This window comes from Periplaneta americana, chromosome 3 (genome assembly GCF_040183065.1).
Source record: "Periplaneta americana isolate PAMFEO1 chromosome 3, P.americana_PAMFEO1_priV1, whole genome shotgun sequence".
NCBI lineage: Eukaryota > Metazoa > Arthropoda > Insecta > Blattodea > Blattidae > Periplaneta > Periplaneta americana.
This window is the reverse complement of record NC_091119.1, coordinates 1,161,871-1,185,454: the sequence shown is the minus strand read 5'-3', so window position 1 is coordinate 1,185,454 and position 23,584 is coordinate 1,161,871. Positions and strand designations below refer to the sequence as shown.

Sequence of the window (23,584 nt, the reverse complement as noted above, 5' to 3'; positions counted from 1 at the left end):
TATGTTTTAGTCTTTCCAAGTTATCTTTCACAGCGTGGTCAGTTGTACAATCATTTTTCTGACTAATGTCAAGTGCTACTGATATAGGTTTCAACATAAGTACTAAAGATGAACAACGATCGAGAAAGCAAGACTAACAACGCTCGCAAAGCCGAAAACCCTCACGACAATGTTGTAATACATCGCGTCGTTGACGTAAAGACTGCTTGTGAGTGTTTCGAGACGTCGAAATTGATCACTGCCGAAGTTTCGAACGTCAAGCAGCCCTGAATCGCCACAGTGGTTTATACCTGACTGAGCTTTTATCTGCTTTGGCAACTATTTATAAACAATCAAGTAGCCTATTTGAAACGTCATCTCTACCTTTCAGTAAATTAATAATCCGTTCCCCAGTTTTTATTTAATTACTAGGCCCTTAGTAAAAGGCTAGAAATTTTCTTTTCATATGTTTGAGATCAAATGTGAAATCTCAAGTAAGAAGATATTAACGTTATGTTTCATGTTTCTTAGAAATGCAAATTTATTTGAGAATCTTTTCTATTTATATAACCATAGGTAATATATAATAGAACCAGAACATTTTGATAACTGAGATACTGTTTTGTTTTGTCTTTTTGTCTCATTTGAACATTTACAATGTTATTTACTTCAATGGGTATGTTATTCAAAGTTACGAAATCTTTCCACGCCGACCAAATGCTATTTCGGAAATGATGAGCGAGACTCGAAGCGCACGTGAATGACGAGACGAGACTCGAAAAACAAGTTCAACGAACACAGCGAGCGAGAGCGGCAGTTAGTTTTGTTCATCTCTAATAAGTACGTACCGGTATTTAACAAATCTTCTGTAGTACATTTAATTTGAAATTCGCTATCTTTTTTCGAAATTGAGCTGTGAATTTTGTCTCCGTTCCCTTTACAAATTTTCATGAATATAAATGAGACATTCCACAAGTGTATTTCATGTCACATCTTGCGGTACCGGTACCGTATTATGTAATGTTAGCAAAATGACTTTAATGTATCACTTGCAGAAATTATTTTTCTGGTGAACATTAGGCCTAATTTCAAAAGTCCATTCGGCAAAATGATAGTTTTTCCATGACTTATTTACTGTAATCATATTTATTGATGTCGGTATAGGCGCAATGTAACATAGTTTTTAAAGACAATAAAAGTAGAATCGATGCTCATCATTTTAACGTTGCAAATTAATCTGAAGTGTACGAATAATTTACTATCGTACTAGGCCTACCTAACGTAAATGAATATGTGTGCTATTGTTTTTAAGTTCATAATGAAATATTTAATTTGCATAGAGGAATTCATTACAGCACTCATGTCTAATAACGAGTGTTTATATAGGCCTTCATAATCAGATTTATTTTTCTACATTAAATGTAAGGTATAATTAATATCTGTCTAAAAGATCCGAAAAGGTGTGACATTCAACACCGGCCTTTATCGGTTGACGCCGATAAACAATAGAACTCTTATCAATAGCAACAAATTCCGAACCGGTCTTTTAATAATTATTGACACTTGCAGACAGATGGCATACCTATTCATCATGCAAATTGCACACTTTGGAGCCAGTTTTCATTCTTTCTACATAACCTTCTGCGGTATTATCTAATATGCAGTGATCTTCTCGTAACCTGAGTAATAATAATAATAAATTATTATTATAAACGACTGTATAGTGTGTGCTACTTTAATAATTAATTTTGTTATTATTGTTATTGTTGGGCACTATAGTGTGAGTGTAAAAGCAGATGATGGGAATACATGCTTCAGTACTACAAACTTTTGACACGATCACTGCCAATATAATAAGTAGGCTTTCAATGTAACAGAAAGAATAATATACTGTATCAGTTAATTCATAGGAGGTCGCAAAGTGAAGTACATTAAAGTCTTTCTTCTATATTTCAGTTGCAAATTTGTATCCAAAGCTTCTCTTTTGTTTCGGCGCATGAAAAGTATACATTCAGATAAGATTGAAAATTTCGATTTATTCAGAAATTATAACTTTAATAATAAAATTTGAGGTTTTGTTTTGTTTCTCGATTACTGTTCAGTTGTCAATTGAACCAGAGATTTCACTGTCATAAAGTCGCCAATGTTGACACTTCATAAATTAACAACAAATCAATTTAATAGCACATTACTGTCTGTTACGTGCAATTTAGTGCGTGCCTAAACAGAAAGATCGGTCATGTTGAGACTTCAAACCACATGTAATATTATGTGTTATTATTGCATGTTGTCGATAATTGTTTATGTTCAGAGTCGTTGTGATGACACTTCATTCCAGCATTACCGATTTTGTTGAGTTAATTCATTGAAATTATTGGATTTAGAAGATGCGTTCAGTTTTTTATACTTCAAGTGTAAATGGGAAGGAAGAAAAGAAGTTCATAGAAGATAAAATGAAATTCGATTTACATTGAATTCTTAATATGAGATAATTAGAGCCTAATTTCAAAGGTATGTGTCAAGCAATAATTTTTCTTTATTCGTATGTATGCCTTAAGAGTTTTTATTTTCAGTTCTTGAAATTTTGTCACAACCAAGACGTTAATATTAGGCTATGTTTCTAATGCGTACAATTTCTTAATTAATTAATTAGCTTTATTTTATTGGAAGTAACAAGTTCATTAGTTATCTCAATAATGTCTGTAATTCCCCATGAAACTAAATTTCAAATGCCATAGCCCAACAGTAAGACTTCACTATCATTTTTATTTAGGGTAGGGTCATTTCATAGTGACACACGTAACATTTCTGAAGTAGTCTAACTATGATCATCACAGGATATTTAATTAAATACTTAGTAGTTCATGAAAGACATTAGGCCCTACTGTCTTTTAATAGCCTATAAGCATTTCTAAATATAAACAAAAATTTTTAATGAAAAGGAATAATTAATAATGTAAAAAAATTGAAAGATTATTATAGTGTGACACAGGAACATTTTCTTGCCACTTGATTTAGCCTATTACCAAAATTATTGCGACAAATGACAGAAGTGCATTCAGTTGGTTTCCAAACAATTAAGACACTTGTGTAGTACATGTAACTGCTAAATCACAAACTTTAAACAAAAATAACAGTCCCATTGAGAAATAAAATATTGCAAATGTGTTGTGACACGAACATTTTTGTCATGTTGGTTTCTAAGTTAATTGTTTTAAATGCACTATAATACATACACTGTGCCTACAGTTCTTATTATACAAAACAAAACTAGATTACACTAAAATACACTTTCAAATTTAAAATTTGCATGGTTGTTTACAATCATATATGGTGATATTTCCTATGTAATGTCATGTGACGAATATACAGTAGGCCTATATCAGCCATTTGGTCTAATTCCCTGCCTTGAACATCATCACAGATGCTTTAAATTCTTCGCCACCACAAGCTTTTGTAACTTCCCCTGTATATTTGATGCCTTTTTTTTTTACTTGATCATTTAACGACACTGTGTCAACGACTATGTTATTTAGTGTCAGTGGGATTGGTGATAGCAAAATGGTATTTGGCGAGATGAGTCCGAGGATTCGCCATAGATTACCTGACATTCACCTTATTGTTGGAGGAAACCTTGGAAAAAACTCAACCAAGTGATCAGCCCAACTTAAATTCTTGAAAATATTATCAAAAAATGTTCAAAATGTATAATTATTTATGATATCAATAGAACAACTAATATAGGCCTAGATTTAAAAAGGGCCTATCTTTTTGAATTGCTATATGATACCTAGGGTAAGTTAATTAATGCTATAAAATAAAACGATTTTAAATTAATATCAGAAATGTAGTATCATTTACCTAATGTGCAAATAATTACACAAATTTATTTATACAGTACATAGGTCTAGTATGGTGGCTACCTACTTAGCATAAAAATGTACTGTATAAGCTTTGCTTTTTATATGAAATAAATTAACATAAACCAATTTTTGTAAGCTTGTAATTTAAGGAATTAAATAAAAATAAATATTTTATACGAACTTTAGACATAAATTAAATGTTTTGCACTAATTTTAGGCCTACACACTATATCTTTACAATTGTTGTTTAGTCAACTGTCCGAAGACAGGTGTCAACCTCAGAAGTGATACCAAGAAGGCATCACTTATGAGGCAACTCGGCCAGGAGATAATAGAGTAGCTTGGCCAGTTCCTTTTCCCCTTACAAACAGTTATGGAACACATATTTTCAAGAATGTTTAACCTACAATATATGTACAATGAAAAAAAAAACGCACAGGTGCGTGTTATCTAAATCAACAATAAGTATTTGAAATCCACTACTAATTATGTTTAGGCATAAAGACTCCCAATAACAACAAAAATTGTAACTAGATTTTAGGATAAACTTTAGTGACACACGAACATAACATTTTTGTTCGTGTGTCAGTCATTGTGTTACGTGTGTCACGTGTTTTTCTTGTAGAATTTGTACATAAATCAAAATGTTGTCCATATGAAAAGTTAATTGTTATGTGATGTATCTCACTTTTACATTTATGAAACATTAAAAAATGAATTGGTTTTGAAGAAATATAGCTAAACGCATGGTACACTAACTCTCAACCTTTCTTTGTAACAATTGTAATCAAGCACTAAATAATCGTTGTCTTACAGTTTCTATGCATTATAATTATTAATGAGAATGTTTGTTTAAAATTTTGCACATGTGTTGTTTTCTGCGCGAAATTAGGCCAACTTTTCAAAAACAAAGTAATTTTTTTTTTTTCCGATTTTATGCAGGAATACACCAATCAGACACACTTTTGTTATAAAATCAAAAACTAAACTTTTACAGATTTGGTGCAACAAAAATACAGTCCTAAGTCACATTTCTGATCATCGTCTTCAACTTCAGAGGGAATGGCACCAACCATTGCCAACTGAGAATGTGGCTGTAGAACCATTCAAAGCCATTCCAGGTGTTTGAGGTCCTCTGGCTTCTTACTGATAGGGACTTCTCCTTTCGTGTCAGAAAGAGAAGGAACGCTACCTTTCTTTGCAAGACTGAAAGTGTTCTCAAGCTTTCTGTTAGCTATACTTGACCTTATTTAGATATTCAGGGCAATCTTTCAGAAACATCTCGTGCATGATCTTCACATTGAGCTTTGCATCTAAATAATACTTTAGTCTCCCATCATAGTGAGTTTCTTTAACTTAAAATCTGGAGATCTCATCATGAATCTTAATACAAATCTTACCAGAAATAGCATTACATACCACTCTGGCATATCTGTCTTAGATCTTGAGGATTTCTACCAGCCACAAAAAGATTACAGAGTTTGCGTACTCTATTTGCAATTATTTCATGTAGGCCTAATTACTTTTATGAAGGTAGTTTTACAAACTTTTTCGATTCTTCCATTCATATTTCCATAGCAAACTTGCATGTTCAGGTACAGGTCTCACTAGCAGGGATTACTGACGATAGGAATGCGAACGAAACAATTTGACAAGGAAGAGCGGGCGACATGAGATAACTTGAATGATATTCAAGAGTACAGTTGGAAGAGAAACGACATCGATAGAATCAGTCTTGCGTTGTGATAGTTACATTACGGTTTTAGTTTCCACTGCGTGTGAATACGTGTCTTGTTCCAAGTGCGTTTATTTTATTATGCAGTGATGGAGCGTTCTCCTCGCAGAGTATCACTATTTTATTCGTAAACATGTTGCGCGTTTAATTCGCTTCGAATTTTTCTCTTGCTATGCTCTTCATTTCCACAAGCGATGTCTCCATCTGTTCATCTTCTTGGAACAGGCAGTACTTCCATTGGCCCACACCTCTCGCTCCCTCGGTGTGCCTACATACATCAAAACAGACAGCAATCCCACAACTGTTTTTCAGTAATCCTTCCTTGTGCGAGCTATATCTTGAACATTCTTGCCTGTATGCAGTGCCTTTTACCTGGCATTTCGAATAATATTCCTCTGATACTTAGTTTGATTCACCAGAACCTTCCTTTTATGAATCACTGAAGTTGGACAGATTTGAACACCCCAAAACTAAACTGAAATCAATAAAACACTTCAGTTACTAATAAAGACTGCAAACAAGTCTGATTTTTGTTTTCAACAATGTATTAAAAGTGAAGATACCAACTATTATTTTATATGTTTGATAAGCATAGCCTAACTATCAGTGGCGTCGCCAGGATCAGAGCAAGGGGGGTGCGGATAGAGTGCGAGATTTAAAAATGGGGTGCGAGCTGTAAAAATGTGGTGCATAAAAGATCCAAAATGTTCTCTCATGCACTTACGCGCATACTATACATCTATTTATTATTACTACTGTGTATTATTATTATTATTATTATTATTATTATTATTATTATTATTATTATTGCTCATCACATCCATTACGATACACTATGGACGTAGTTGTTTTTTCACATCCAAGAAATTGTTTGTTTGTTTTTGTGCTTCAAAATAACTTATGCCTAATATTTTTTTAATAAATTGCCCTTTGGGATGCGGAAAAGGGTGCTCCGATTTTTTATCCTAGCGACGTCCCTGCTAACTATTAGTCATAGGGCAGGATAGCCAACGAGGAAAAATAATTTCCATTTACTGCAGAAAGAATCACATGTGTTGTTTCTATACTAAACTGAATCTTCAAACAGATTTACAGATGGAGCACATGACTGATTTCTGCACCAAACGATGCATCCATACTCGTGCACATTACAAACAAACTTTTGGCTTTCTTTATGTTTTTCTTTTCTTTGGTACCGGAATCACTAGTGCTGGGTTGAGGGTCATTTGTTCATTTTCATTTTCAATAGAAGGGATTTGGTTTGTTTCCCAAAGCTCCACATATTGTTAAACCAATTCGCACTTAACGCACACTATGCACTACTACTGAAACTGTTAACTACACACCATCACATAAAACTAGAAAAGTAGTAACTCTATACGGAAACATCCAGCAGAACACGTGCTCACTGCAGAAGAATGCACTGATTAGCAACAGCACTTATTCTGGTCATAAATTACAATCCATAGCTGCAAGACGGTGTCTTTGACTTCACATTCTCGTCGGCTCTTTATACCTCATGCCTGGGCTCGAATGAGCACGGCTTCTATACCAAAGTCTATGTCAGAATATTGTAGCATTTGTTTTTTGAGAATTCTTACCTGCTTTGACAAATACAATTTGTGAATTGTCAGCAGTGTTTCATGAACATGACAATGACAGGTAAAGTGTGTGTAAACATGTACGATCGATAGCAAATTATTTCTTCTTATTCATTTCATATTTTTATAAAAGTAATCAATATGAGCTGAATTTATCGATGATCTTTGCACGCCATTATTTAATTTGTAAAAAATAGTAACCACCGAAAATCAGTTATGAATAACGAGTAAATTATAATTCTAAATTATACAAATCTGGCTTTCAGGTAATAGTTCCCTGTAAAACAGGTTTGAATATATAATTCTAAATTTGATTACGGAAGGCAACGACAATCCTGTCAACAAATGCCGCCTCATTTTCAAAGGAAGCATCCATTTTTTTTTTATTAATTCCATCAACCCTTGATAAATCGGCTGCTCTCATGAAGAGCTGTGGAATGATTTAGATGAGCAGTTGAGTGATACTGAGCTTCATTTCCCAGCCAGTGTAAGAACACACAATAATTATTTTGGATCAAGTGTTTTATTTGTTTCTGTTTGTGCAGTTAATCTCCTATTTTGCTCATATTTTCAGCCGATGTTTTGCTGATACGAAATTTTTTCATGAATACAAACTCACTGAAAATGCAAGTTTCTTTAAAACATTTGTTCTGCGTGGGTCTCTATAATCATTACTTTCTCTACTACTGCTGCTCGTACTGAGTATGACTTACTTAAAATAAAGTATTCTCCCTAGAATCCACGCCAATATTCAGTAGCCTCAATTACAATATGGCCCAACTACAGCAAGAATAAATTGTCAACTTCCTATGACATGCAAAACATGACGTATCAGAATTTCTACAAATATATATGTAGAATTGTCAAGAAATGAATTAGCACTTTTTTGTTTCATAAAATGAAATATGTCAGAAAAGTCTTGACATATTGTAAAATTTTGCCTGTCGTGGTGAAACTTCTAGAAACAGGAATCTGACAAATTTTTACGATTTTTCCTGACAGGCAGAATATTTTACGAAGCAGAAATTTGACAATTTGTAGAGTCGTCATTTGTTATTTGTCAATAATAATTGTCAAGTTTTATGAAAGAGGTCCTTGGTATACTCCCTACGAAGCCAAGCCTAACTCAAAACCACTGGAATGTCACATGCGTGGTTTCTCCAATAACCGATTGAAGTTCTGTATTTATTGTGCAGAGATCCCCCTAGAAGGCAGCCTGTAGTTTCCAGAAGGCTTTAATGTGTTAAATATTTACCTTCAGCCTGCTACTAATGTTTAACCTGTTCTAATCCAGAAAAAAGTAATTAAAATAATTATGAATGTACCAAATCAAACATCCGGTGAAACAAAAAGTTTTAAACAAAATGTTAAAACAACTTCCATTGATTAAAACAAGTTTTAAACACAACATTTAAAACGATATTTTTAAAACATATTTCTTTTTAAGACATTTCGTACAAGTTATTTCTCTTGTTTTCTGGCTGTTTTATTTCATCCTAATTGTTTACAATGTAAAATGATGTTTGCCTTCTATTCAGGCCTTTATAAAATGTACATGGGTGCTTCTGACTGTCTGGAGTCAAACTTTGACTTTTTGCAAACAGAGAGTAAGCTTAACCTATTATTAAGGATTTTTTGTTCAGGATGTACAGAGCAAACAATTTGAAAGCTGGTATCTGCGTATAGGCCTATTGTCTAAAGTGTATTTTATTATATTTATAAGAAATTCACTGAAAATAATATAATTTTAAGATGTTTTTTTATGAAATATTCTAGTCTTTTTTCTTACTTTTCTACAAACTTAGCTTAAAATTGAAAAATGAAAAACTGAAAGTTGAAAGTACAACACACGGTGCCAATTTTTTTCTGTTGTATTTCCGAGCTATTAAACCACTGAACACCACTTCTACTACATGAAACGTTTGGTTGATGAGCGCACATCCAGTTAGGCAGCCTTTTCTAAGATACAAGTAATCACTCACGCACTCACTAACCAATACTCGAGAGTGACGACATAAGAGAGCAGAAATCTGAACATGCACTTTGATTGGAAATGCGTCTTTGTATTTGTGTTGTGTGGTCCAAGTAATAAACAATAAATCCAGAGTAATTAGTGTTTTAAGTGCGCTGTCTAAATATTTAGGGGAGCGAAATTTTGATAAGGATTCTGCATTAAAGAAATAAGACATAGGCCTATGTTCATTTGAAAAGGGGGAAAATGTGTATAATTGGCTTTTGCCACGCAGAATAATCCCTCTAAAACTCACAATGAACCATGAATGGTCAAACAGCAGGAACAGATGCTCCGCTGTTTTAATGAAATGAGAATTACAATTTTGTGCCAATTCAAAACTGGACTGTCTATATTTTTATAATGTTGTAAAAAAATCATTTCTCACTGTTAACCCATTTATGCCCAGATTATTTTTTTTTTAATTTTTGTTTCACATATCATATTAAGTGAGTCAGAAGGACGTTGTAAGCATGAGGAACTATGAAAATACTGAATTTGTTACTTCGGTAAAAATTTATGGGGTGGGTCGATAACGACCCACTACGACCCACTAGGCACTTCCTCGAGAATTTGTTCATTATGATGTTTTGATGATTTCTTGTTTTATTTATGCTTTTGCGTAGTATGCAACTTGTTAAATTTAAAAGTAATGTGTCAACAAATCATTACCATATTAAAAACGCATACGATTTTTAAAAATATTTATTGAATAATTTTCCTGAGAGCTATATTCACATTCACATGTATTTTACATTCACACATCTGAAAGGAAACCTTATACTGGAAGAAATAAATAATTTGAAACACACAATAAATTATGGTATATGACATAAGGTCCACACCTGTGGTTAGCGCGTCTGGCCGCGGAACCAGGTGGCCGGGTTCGAATCCCGGTCAGGGCAAGTTACCTGGTTGAGGTTTTTTCCGGGTTTTTCCCTCAACCCAATATGAGCAAATGCTGAGTAACTATCGATGCTGGATCCCGGACACTTTCCACTGGCATTATCACCTTCATCTTATTCAGACACTAAATAACCTGAGATGTTGGTAGTAAAATAACCTACTAAAAATACATGACATAAGTCCTTAGTTCTACTCATGATATGGTGCACCTCTGACAAGCTTTTACATTGCCGCAAATCTTGTATCGTCATCTTTGTTGTTGGGCTATAGTGCCCACAGTGATCCTTCCTCCGGTGTTCTTTGATGGTATCGAAGGAACGAACTCGTCTTCCACTCTTTGGAGAAGTGTCAAATTTTAGGCTTGCGTTATTTTGTGGCCGAAGGCGAGTGCATCCAAAGACTTTCCATATGATCGACTGACTGAGAAGCCAAGCATTGTTCATGCACACATCTAATAACCACGAAAGTAATAGTATGTGCCATTTTTTCCACGTACAGTATATCAGAAGTATGTACTCCACTCATATTGCAATTATATTTACGGAAAACATAAGGCAGACGAACTTTGATATCCTCTTTCTTCTTGTAAAGGGGCTACTCCATGTTGGTTAGACATGAAGCTCACCTTTATTTCTTTCTCGCTTTATTCTGTGTGTCGGTGGTGGAGAATTGTCAATTTCATTGCTGATAAGATCTGAATCTTTTCTAATATCGGTGCCCCCTTCCTCATTATAAGGCTGAACAATGTCTGGTAGCTCTGTCACTAACTCTACTACGGCTTGTAGTTGAGCTCGGTCAGCGTCCTTGCAATCTTCATCTCCAGAATCTGCATCCGTTATCCTCAGGCAGACCAATGAATATATCTGCCCCGTATTTTGGGGTTTTGGAAGAATCAGATCTCTCCGACTATTCTAGAATTTATATTACTGTCAGACCAGTGAGTCTGAAAAGAGGGAATACTTATGATTATGGAAACTGTTATGAAGGATCTCAGTTTTTAGTCGGGGCCAGTAGAGAACTCTCATGAAGATAATAAAAAGGCAAAACGGGTCATTCTAATTGTTATTCACACCCGGCTCTCATAGGTGCCGCTAGTGCCGAGAATTATGAACTACTTCGTTCGTCAAAGACTATCCAGAGTGCATCCCAAGCGGTGAGATATAACATTACACAAATAAAACAATGTTGTGAACGAAAGCGGTAATAAGCCTGAGATACTCTGAGAAATGCTATCAGAATTATCATCCCCAAAAGCACTTGTAATCCTTACTCAAACTTCTATCGAGGTAGTTGTTCGTAAAAACATCACTCAAAGAAAAGAAAAAAAAAAAAAAAGAAAACAAAATGAATTCATAATGAAAAGCTATGTGAACAGTAATCCTCGAGTAAGTGCTTAGTGGGTTGTTATCGACCCACACTAAATTCTAAGCCCTACTGTACAGCAAATAGCGTAAATATTGTCAAAAACATACAAGATACAGTACATATTCTCCAGAATCTTCTTGGCAGGAAATACTGATTGTTAATAAAATTAACGGATTGAACAGAGTTTTTACTCACTTTTTCTTCTCCAAGGCAGACGGTAGTTGCGTCATATTTATTCGGCAAGTTCCGGCGCAATAACGACGTGGTCTGTTGGTCTCCCGCGTGTTCCACAAGTGCATTGTACCTTTGTGCATCTTAGAAAAGTACACACGTAGTGTTGTCTAGACTAATTCGCGTGGAAAATAATTTTAATCAATGGGTCGAAAAGACCCACCTGGGTTAATAATATTTAATTTTCGTTTTTTAAAGTTTAACAGGGTGTAACCGGGTCATATTGTGAATATTCAAAAAATGCCACTACGCTTTGTTATTAGTGATATGCATGCAAAATTTCACACCAGTCAGATGAAAAATATCTTTTTGGGGTGTTTTGAAGATGTGAAAATGTCACTCTGAGAAAAATGGCAATTTGTAAAATACCATGCGACAAGTGAACTCGCATGTCTGAAACTGCCCAGGACCATAATTATGTTTCTGCTTCTTTTTTCTTCCTTGCTTCCTCTTGTGCATGCTTTTGGATTTTATGGCTCTCTGAATCATCATCCTCTTTTCAGAGCTCTTCTTCCATTTGGTTGTACGTTTTCTCTTTTCGTCTTCTATACAATTTGGGCTACTTCTGTCAATTCACCATCTCTAATGGCTATTTTCAATTTTTCTCTTTGGAAGAAGCCCATAGTAAATTCTGCCACACCATTTGCCACTGCAAAATCAATTCTTTTCTTTGAAACCAATATTTGTTTTGGACTTTTGGGCCAGATAATTGAATGAACACATTCTTTTGCATTTTGTGTGGCACCGCGTGTACATGTGGCTAGAATTTTATTACATGTCAAACGTTGTTATAGGGGGAAACTTTGTCACTACTCAGGGATCAACTGGTGTTTCATTTTGTTGTGACTCTGAGGCTGCTCTCCCTTAGCCTGGCTTCTGTTGTAAAAGCACCAGGAATCGACACCTATTGGACAGTGATTATGGCTTATGATATGCAGAGTTGCATAAATCCCCCTTTTCTTCCCCATCAGGGATGGCACTTACAATTGCAGCTCTATAGTAATTAGTGAGAGCTGAAATTGTGTTCTCCCACACCTCTTCCCCCAAGTGTTATAGATTTTTACATCATATTAATGAATATTGATTTGTATAAATTTATACAAATCAATATTCATTAATCATCATCATGATCATCATCCTTCACGAATTAGGCCTCTGTAGACCTGTTTCGGCCCCATCTAGCAGTCTTCTTAAAGGTCTTCCTGGTCGACGATGTCCTCTAGGTTTATATTGCATCATAATTTTTGGGATTCTTGAATTTTCCATTCTTCTTCTTACAAGCCTGTCCAGAGGCTAAAAGTGGCAGCCCCACTACTGGACTACCTAACGATAAGGCTAGTAACCTATCTTAGGGAAAATTACATTACTTTCAAGCCTCAAACAAGCAGTAAGAATATTCATTAATATGGTGTAAAAATCGATAAATTTATTTTCAGTTTGCGAAATTGAACTATGATGAAAATACGGGACATTTGTGCGTCCTGACAAAAATTATGGAGACATCTGGGCCAAAAAAGGGGACATTTGGTGGGCTTATTTGTATCTCTCGTATTCACATTAACTGCGCTCAGCAGTGCGAAGAAACCTTCCAGAAAATTATTTTCCAGGTGTCGAAGTTTCTAATCATCCTTCAGTGTATGATCCATGTAGCTGGAAAATTTAGGCGTATGAATTTTGCAAGACAAAGTATAAGAGGAGGCATTATTTTTTCAGCCGAGAAACCCCAGACGATATTATATGTCGTCGTGTACCAGGGGCGAATGCTAGTCACGAAAGTTGGCCTTGCACTTTTATTCATAGGGGAAGATGGGAGGATATAATAATTAATAATTAATAAAAATAATCAGACCCACATAAATAATTTATTTTATAATTATGAAATCATTATGAGTCATGGATCACATTCGCTCATGAGATATAGAAGTTCGATATAATATAACAAACATGGCCAACAAAACAGTTTATTTAGTTTTTTCGACCCTGCCAACCAATGCACATTGTTGTATTGAGCTGCACTGAACGAGCTCACATATTCTCTATAATGTCTGTCTTCTCTTGAATAGTCCTTCGGGAAAATGGATTTAATAATAAGGTTTCAATGACACACAATTCCGAACTCATTGCAAGAATTAATAATTCATGCAGCAGCTAACACATGCATTCCGCTCATACAATTACATTGCACAGCACATTCCCACGGTCAATACTGCTCCATTGGTGTAGCTCTCGGACCAGAGCTTCAAACAACACATAACAGAAGCATGTGCGCCTAGGACGGACTAAGGAGGAAGGCACTTGCGCGCGCATCATATTCTCGCTATTTCTACGTCTTTCCTGTAGCTCCAAGAAACGAGCAAGCGTTGCGATACTTGCGGTGTGCAACCTGCGGATGGTATTACGCCTATACAGTATTCCAAAAATCAAAATAAATTTTAATGTACGTAACGCCATTTTGAGAAATACACATTCTACGAAAATATTGGGCTTGCGCAGCAAGCATAGCATGCCCTGAGAAATCGCCCCTGTCGTGTACAACGTACATCTACCTGCAAGCTGACAGATTAAAGATTAATAAGAAGAAATGAGTGGCCACCTCGATCACCAACCCTAACCCTTTATGACTTTTACCTTTAGTTAAAGTCCTGGTATTTGGAACAGTTGCAGTAATTTAGGCCTACATGGTTTAGATTTAATAGAGATTTTTTTATTATTATTTTGAGAGCTACATGACGGTAGTGTAGCTGCAGGTCCTCTCTGTCAGATTCAAAATGTTGCCTCCACTTCGGTTATGATACCTAATGGACACTTACTCAGTTTGAGATGTAGCAGGACTTTTGGAATGCGAAGTAGCCTGGAGTAAGACGTTCTTCAGCCTTAATCTGTCAAACAGCAAAATCTGAATGCAGTAATTGTTTTCCTTGTAGGAGCATTTAAAGAAATTGTCCATTCCTTATGAACCGATAGCATTGAAGTGTGCCGCCAATATGCAGAGTAAGGTTTGTAGCATCTCTGAGGGCAAGGAGTTCACAACTAGCTGTTGTCAGACTTACATTTAGATGAGGAAGGTACAAAACTACTAACATTTGAAAACAAGGTGAAATCTGATCTGTTTGTATGAACTTTCCTTATATTTGTCAAATACTTTTCACATGTTATGATAGGCCTACATTCTGTACCTTGCTGAAAGGTGGTAAACATGTCTGGACTATTCTCTTAAGTCACTAATTGCTAATGCACAATATTTTATTTCTCATAGATTTATTAAGATCAGAAACAGACTGCAAGGAAGCATTTTCAAGTCATATGGGATACCAGCCATGAGTGCTTCTTGGAATTACAGTGTTCAACAAGAACTAGAACCGCAGCCTTTGAATATGGCACTTCTTCTTCTACAACAGGAACTGGCAGTAAGTAAAGATGCTGGTGAGAACTGTATAATATTGTAGGAGTGGTCAAGGTGTTCAGTAGGCTGCAGCACCAATGATGGTAATTGTATTTATTTATAAAATGTTGTTTGTTTATTTCTTCTATGAAGATGACATTTTATACGTAATTATAAATTTTATACAGTATAGTTGTAAACCTAACCAAATTGAAAAATGGACAAGGATTCAAGTACATATCACCTTAGAAGTAACACCTTTGCTATATGGCATCGAAATTTGAATACTTCAAAATCAAGTTTTAACAAGATCAAATAGTTACTGCATAGATTATTATTATTTTTTATGAAAAGCTGTATATACTTTCTCAGACCATGAAGGAAATTTTACAAGAATTAGAAATAGCAAATACAGGATTGCAACAAAAGAAATGGACAGTTTCACTGTTTTATAAATCCAAAACTATGAATGCTATCAGGAATCAGTATACATATACTGTTTTGTAAAGTAGTTTGATAATTCGCATACATTAATGGAGATCTGCGTCCTGGCTTCCTTGGCATACATGCATAAATGTCCCACTTTCTTTTCTCACGAACTTATTCTCTTCAGTTCATGAGATGATAATTAAGGATTAAAAATAAAGAATTGTAATGCATAAAATATTATATTTAAGTTCACGATTCAACCAGGTTCATATTGAATGAAATATCTGTTTGATTGTTATGCTAGGGACAAAGCATTTTGCTCAAATCTGAGTATGGCTATTGTCGTCGTTACCATCGGCCTCTTGCTTCATTGGAATTCGTTTTGTGTAACTACTCGTATATTGCCTTCCACTACTGTCTTCACGCTACGAGTTGGCGCGGGGAGTAGATAGGCGGGACGAGGGAACTTTACGCTACGCTCTGACCTAAAAACTTCGTCCACTTACTTGGCTACACGGGAACGGAGTCAGACATAAAAGATTCCGCATCTTCGGTGCTGTCGCTATGACTATCATCACATTTTTTAAAATTTCTGGAGTATGATCTGTCCATGATAATTGTCTGTTTATGTTCCAGCCATGTATATACTAATTCGAATCTCTCAACAAAGCCATTAGCCCCACCGCCCCCATCCTCATGGACAACAATGAGTGTTCTGGACACATTTACGGTAGTCAAAACTCCCGTAACATTTTTATCGTGCCAGAACTTGGGAAACGTTAAATTGGTAGGCCTATCTATCCGCATTTCGTCCAGATACAAAATCGGTTTTTCCACTTTCCTAAGCTTTCTTATTTGCTGTAGATATCTTCACGTATTCTAATTTACAGTGTTTTCCTCAATTTTTTTTTGCTGAACACTTCTCCCACCTGAAATCCTTTTTCTTCAGTATTCGTCTTAATGTTGTCTTTCATTTCAAATCAATTTTCTCTTGTAAAAGGGTAGTCGTTTGTTGCAGCTTGGTACTATTTTTTTACTTGTTATTTAACGACACTGTAATAACTACTAGCTTCTTCAGTGTCGATTGAATTGATGATGGCGAGATGGTATTTGGCGAAATGAAACCAAGGATTCGCCATAGATTACCTGACATTCGCCTTCCGCTTGGGAAAACCTCGGAAAAAACCCAACCAGGTAGTCAGCGCAAACGGGAATCGAACTCACTCCCGAGTACAACTGCAGATCAGCAGGCAAATGCGCTACCTCCTCAGCTACGCCGGTGGCCCTCTTTCTTTTTCAAATAAAAATTCTCAATTATATCTTTTTTGTCAATCTCCCGTCGAAGTCATCTACATTTGCGTTTCGGTAGTCTGGACGTTTACATTTTTTTTTCCCTCAGGTTTCGACAACGCACTTTCTTCTGTGCAGTCTTTCATTTCATTCCTTATACGCTGTATTGTTCTTGTGATAGATTAGAGTACTTTCCTACCTTTGCTGTAGGTTTCGTAAGAGGAATGCAAAGGTACTGTTGTTCTTTTTCTTCATCACAGAATTATTTTGTACTTCTAATAATATTCCTTTCTTCGCTATAGATTGTCAATCCTTGTTTCCTCTTTGTCGACATATTTACAATAAACAAAAAACTGCTATAAACCTAAATAACAGTATACAATAACATAAATTCTATTAACTATATTATTATCAACACTATTAACACGAAAAGCAAAGGATAACTAAAGCAATACAAGATTTGTGGTATACTGAAAACAATTGTCTTGTTGAAACTAATAAAACACTACAGTAAAAACCCCACTATTATTTCACAAAGTCGCAAAGACTCATAGACACGTGCAGTAGATGTTTGTGGAACAGGAATATTGCAGTGAACAACGCGGTGTGCATGCGCGACTGTTTCCCCTCCGCCCGTCTAAGTACTTCAGCCGCCTTCTCCTGGCGTGACAACAGTAAATCCCTTGGTGATTTTTAACTGCTGTCCATAAGAATGCCAAGAAGAAAATTACATTTTGTGTTGGCAAGCATTATTATAAGATTACCAATTACACCTGATGTGCAGCAGTGGAAAATGTTTTGGTAGATGCCACTCCATGGTGGTTGAAGCATGACCTTGGATGCACTGTAGACGAAAATGCGTTTCCTCTGAAAGACTTCCACATGCTGTCACCCACGTAGTCTGTGCGAGACGATTAGGCCATGCTTCAACTACGTGGAACGTAATTAATTAATATAGGACGAGGAATGGTTTACTTGCAGCACGATGTTCATAATTTAATTAGACAATGTTAAAATTATGATTTATAAAGAATTTCTTTTAATGTAATTACTAGTAAATAATGTTGCAAAATATCGCGTGTTTTATTTTGTCAGTAGTATTAGTATTAGTATTTATTTATTTAACTTGGTAGAGATAAGGCCGTCAGGCCTTCTCTGCCACTCTACCAGGAGATTCCAACTACAATATGAACAATAAAATTACAATTAGTATTAAATTTACAATTACAATTACAAATAGTATTAAATTTACAATTACAATTACAATAAAATCGTTTCCTACACTTAAAAAGTCTGTTATATACAAAATTAAAATAAATTAATTTTAACCAATATTAGAAAATTGAGAATGAAAATTTTTAAGTCGATCATGACTAATATATTTCTCTATATTTTGAAAACAAAATGAACTTGTAATCATGTTTTATATGCTTTAAGTACTCCTTGTCCTTTGTGGCAGCTCATAAATGGTGAGAAGATCCCTAAAATAAAAGGTTGTTAAATTTAAGAAAATTACAAACTGCTTTAAAATCCGTTTTATTAATGTAATGTATAATAGAATACCGGTAATAACTCCCCCACCAACTCGTGGTGAAGGCAGACAGAATCCATGTTTACCCTAGTACTGCCTGGCTGAGGTGTTGTGGGAACTTTGTTATTTTACAAAAGGAAATGATCTAGAAGAATGTGGCCATTGATAATTTCATCGACATGATGGTTGGTTTGATTAAGGTACTACTGCAACTTGATTATTGTCTGTAACAATAAGACTTGTAGGTTTACGTTGTTTGAGCTGTGGAACTCTCCCTGTTGGTCTGTAATCATTTACTTCTTGTCTGTGCACCATCTTATTATTTTCCTACATATTTACAGTATTGTTATTTTTAGTTACTTCATCATCAAACAAAGCATATCTTGCAGGAGGTCTAACTAGTTTCGTGCATTGTATTGTTAATTTTTTCCTACTAGGAACTGGGCTCCAGTGTGCCAGTTAATAGGCAGTTTGCAAAGGATGACCAGCATATTGAAAATATATCTACAAAACATCTGGAGCCATCCATCTCCATCAAAGAAGAGCCCCAGTCATTATCTATGAACTACTCATATCCTTCGGCTATGCCTGGTAATTTCAACATGGTGCCACAAGTTTGGCCATTGTCACAACCTCTTCATTTACAACGAATGGAACAAAATTTTTGTGACTTACCAGAGAAGACTATCTTGAACCTAGTATGTATTACAAATAATTTTGTTAATATTTAGAGATATGTTACTTTTCTAATATAACGTGATATTTGTACTTATAAAAATTATAATTTTATGGAATTTCGCTAAATAAAAGTGGGGGGGAAAAATAAGGTTTGCGGTAGAACATTCAAAGTTTGCAAAATGTTGTAAATAATTTATAAAGAGGTCATTCAAATGCTGCCATAGGTTCAAATATTTAAATTTTCTAACAATATTCTACCTTAAATTTCATTTTGACTCTGTATCAGCACACACATTGAGGACAAACATAGTGTTCGAAAAGTCACTGTGCATGCATTTTCCACAAATTTGAGGAAGTGCCCGTCCATGATCAGGAGCTACAGGGTGCTATAACGACTGCTATCCAATGAATCACACCACATACACTGGAAAAAGTCTTTGCCAACATACACAGATGTTGGTGAGGGCCATTTCCAACACAGTTTATAGTTCAGTATAGTAAGTACGGTAAGTGCAAAGTGACTTTTCGAACACTCTGTATTTATGTAAAAAGACCGAATATGAGAATTACTTTACCTTATATCATTGTACGTAATAAAAAAAGTGAAATTATTGTATGACACTGCTTTCCTATTCGCATTTCTCTCTCAAGAATGAATAAATCCTAAAATGTGTTGTTAATCGAATTTTTTGACAATCTGTACAATAATAATAATAATAATAATAATAATAATAATAATAATAATAATAATAGTAGTAGTAGTAGTAGTAGTAGTAGTAGTAGTAGTAGTAGTAGTAGTAGTAGTAGTAATAGAACTGCCTTTAAATTAAATGTTACCCAATGCTGTGATTACCTACACATAATTTCAAAGAAATATTACAGATACTTTTTTTATTTAAATTGAATTCACTTTAATGTAAAGGGAAGCTGTTTTTTTTAATATTAACATTTAATTTAAAAATTAGCATTTTTTAATACATTCACTCTAAAAAGAGAATATTCCTTTCCATGCATTACACATATCCTACATTTCAGCATTTAATTTGAATAAATGTTGTCACAACAAATATGTTATACAATTTTATTCTTTTAGGATGATGTGAAGGAGGAAGCCACACCTGAAAAGTGCAATGTCAATAATGAAGTGTTTAATCAAACACCTGAATGTAATAAGTGCAATATGCCACAATATCCTCAGGAACCTGTATATAGGAATGAAATGTAAGTAGGCTATATGAAAACATTTATCCCCAAAGGCTAATACGTGCATAATGCCTCTTTTCACTTAAAATCCCGCCCATTACCGAATCATTAGACTTTTGATACAGGTTAAATCGATGTAGTTAACCCAAGCTACATTACATTCCTCGTAGGACAGCATGTATAACAAGGGCTTGGTATACGGTCCTGGCTGCTCATATTGTCGGAGCCTGCAACTAGGGGTTTACACAGTGGTGTAGTCCTAAAAAAAGTGCCAGGGCTATACCTGAACAAAAAAATCCACAACACGACATATGACACTTTATATTATTATTATTATTATTATTATTATTATTATTATTATTATTATTATTATTATATGGTTGTGAAGCTTGGACTCTCACTTTGAGAGAGGAACAGAGATTAAGGGTGTTTGAGAATAAGGTTCTTAGGAAAATATTTGGGGCTAAGAGGGATGAAGTTACAGGAGAATGGAGAAAGTTACACAATGCCGAGCTGCACGCATTGTATTCTTCACCTGACATAATTAGGAACATTAAATCCAGACGTTTGAGATGGGCAGGGCATGTAGCACGTATGGGTGAATCCAGAAATGCATATAGACTGTTAGTTGGGAGGCCAGCGGGAAAAAGACCTTTGGGGAGGCCGAGACGTAGATGGGAAAATAATATTAAAATGGATTTGAGGGAGGTGGGATATGATGATAGAGACTGGATTAATCTTGCTCAGGATAGGGACCAATGGCGGGCTTATGTGAGGGCGGCAATGAACCTCCGGATTCCTTAAAAGTCATAAGTATTATTATTATTAAATATTACAAAATGATATTATTTAACTTTTTCACTGTATTTTTTCCCCCTGCAGCCTGCATACCTGATCATTTAGGTGTATTCATAATAAACAATAAAGAAGTTAACATGTTGTAGATTAATTTCTTGCATTAGGCCAGATTTACGAAAATTTTATAGAATTCAGATATATTTTTAAAACTTTTTTAATTACAGGTATCCTAAGAGAATGTGTGCATCAGAAAATTTTTATAACTTCTCATCTCTTCCATACCCTGGTCCTTCCAATACGTGGTACAGCGTTAAGACATTCACTGGAAGAGAGACAGTAAATCGATGGGATGTACAAGCAGAAAATATGAAAAACTATAACAATTCTGTTGTAGACAGGAACATGCCTCCATCCCCTGTAGTGAATGGACAAAATGTAGTGCAAAGTGAAGTGCTTCAAGGACCAATGGCTCATCCGGATCAGTTTCCAATGTGTCGAGTTTGTGGCAAAGGATTTGCAACTAAGGAACAACTTATAAATCATATGATGGTGCATCGGAGTCGGAAACCTCACGTTTGTGAAATATGTGAGAAAAGTTTTAGTTCCCCAGGAAATTTAAAAACGCATATAATGATACACACAGGACAGAAACCACATTCGTGTGAAAAATGTGGGAAGAGGTTCACAACTCTGGGCAACTTAAAAACACATTCTGTGGTTCACACTGCAGAGAAACCCCACCCATGCCAAGTGTGCGGCAAAGGATTCACCACCCTTGGCAACCTCAAGACGCATTTGTTGATTCACACAGGTGAAGTAGATGTTTTAAATACCTAGGAATTCTTTACAGACGCCACTGGCTGTCACCCTTTGATGACGACTATCTCCTGTAGTGATGAACAGTCTGCAATCAATTTTAAACTGCTTTCAGAATTGAAAAGTATAAAAGTACGCCTGTTTTGTTACAATAGACACTCGAAATGACGATCATCTACTTTTATGTAGGCCTACAACTCTCGTATTCTAAATTTACTATTCTTGAAATTCAGTGGACTCCTTAACTGAAAGTTCAAGATTTTTTTTTTAAACAATTTTGTGGCTAGACTTGGTAAAATGTTCGATACTTCAGCTTGTTGATCTAATACAGTCACTTTGGAGCATTGGTTTCATCTGGTTTTTCCTCAGTTGAAGCTCGTCCTTTTTTCAATTTTTTATCTCGCACAAACCCAGTTTCATGAAATTTTGCCAGGTTTCAAGAAACTCGCTTATAGCTGGTTCAGGTGTGGTAGAGGTGTCAATGCCATGGAGAATTCAGTAGAGGTAGTGAAAGTCTGAATTTTTTAGATTTTCAGAAGCATTCATGTTTTGTTCATTCACAGTAAGAGGTAAAGGTATCCCCGTCACATGCCATGAAAGCACTTGGGGGGGGGGGTATGGAGATAGAGCCCCATGCTTTCTTGACCTCGGCACTAAAATGAGGTGGTGTGGTCAGCACCATGCTCTTGACCACCTTTTACCCCCAGGGAAGACCCAGTACTCAATTTTATAGGAGGCTGAGTGAACCTCAGGGCCATTTTGGAAGTTTTTCGTCACCAGCCGGGATCGAACCCCGGATCTTCCAGTCTATAGCCAGGTGCTCTAGTAACTGAGCTACCCAACCGCCCGTTTATTCACAATGTCTATTCAAAATACAGTGTGATACAGTTTAGCTCCAATTTATACAATTTTTATAAAGCATTTCCCTGTGATTTGCCAATTATAGACATGGCACTAAAAAAAAGTTACCTTTGATAGACAACTTTACCGTCTATAAGCTCGCATTTATTCGGCAATGAATCAATTTTGGAAAGGAAGCAGACGGCTCACTTTTTGTAAAAGTAGGCTATCAATAGAGAAAATAAAGGAATTGAATATTTTGTATTAAAGTAGTTCAGAATTGCATTATAATGTATAGGAAAAATGACAAAATGTGAATTTAACATAACCACATCATCTTCCTGTCAAGGTTATGTAATTTCTGCCCTGTTTATAAAATGAAATATGCTCTGTGTGTACAGGTGAAAGACCCTACATATGCGAAGTGTGTGGGAAACGATTCACAACCAGAGGGAATGTGAAGGCCCATTCAGTGACTCACACAGCAGAAAAGCCGTTCGTATGTCACGTGTGCGGCAAGAACTTCAGTCACAAAGGCAACCTAAAGACGCACATTGTATCGAGGCACATGGCCAGTAAGCAACAGTTCGATTGTGTTGTGTGTGGAAGAAATTTTTCACAAGTAGAAACTCTGAACACGCACGTAGCTTTGGTACATTCTGTTACACCTACGCCAATTAACAATCTACAAGAAGATCTTCCGTGTGAGGACCCTCATTTCCTTCCTAGTGAGAATATAGTCAGTGTTTAGAAATAACACGAAGTAGAGCAGGCAGCGGTAAACATGTAAACAAAGATCGAAATGTGTTCTTTCTTTTTCTCTCAATTTATAAAATGCTCAGAAGAAAATGTAAGTAAGTCAGAAGCAATACTCACGTGTTTTGTTATTACATATTTATACAGATCAGAAAGTGCGTCCTGTTATT

At 35.4% G+C, this 23,584-nt stretch overlaps 1 protein-coding gene across 5 annotated transcripts; it reads left to right on the top strand.

Moving 5' to 3' along the window:
* Positions 1-1,605: 1,605 nt before the first annotated feature.
* LOC138695750 (myoneurin-like) lies at positions 1,606-23,569 on the top strand. Of its 5 annotated transcripts, XM_069819910.1 has the most exons (7): positions 1,791-1,836; positions 2,318-2,490; positions 14,948-15,098; positions 18,761-19,021; positions 20,095-20,222; positions 21,227-21,813; positions 23,060-23,569. In XM_069819910.1, exons 3-7 carry the CDS (start codon positions 15,009-15,011, stop codon positions 23,407-23,409), a joined length of 1,416 nt encoding a protein of 471 aa, XP_069676011.1. In that variant the 5' UTR covers positions 1,791-1,836; positions 2,318-2,490; positions 14,948-15,008; the 3' UTR covers positions 23,410-23,569. The 5 variants fall into 5 exon arrangements, with proteins under 5 accessions (XP_069676014.1, XP_069676015.1, XP_069676012.1 ...); XM_069819913.1 differs by lacking the exons at positions 1,791-1,836; positions 2,318-2,490 and adding an exon at positions 1,606-1,662; XM_069819914.1 differs by lacking the exons at positions 1,791-1,836; positions 2,318-2,490 and adding an exon at positions 1,714-1,759.
* Positions 23,570-23,584: the final 15 nt, after the last annotated feature.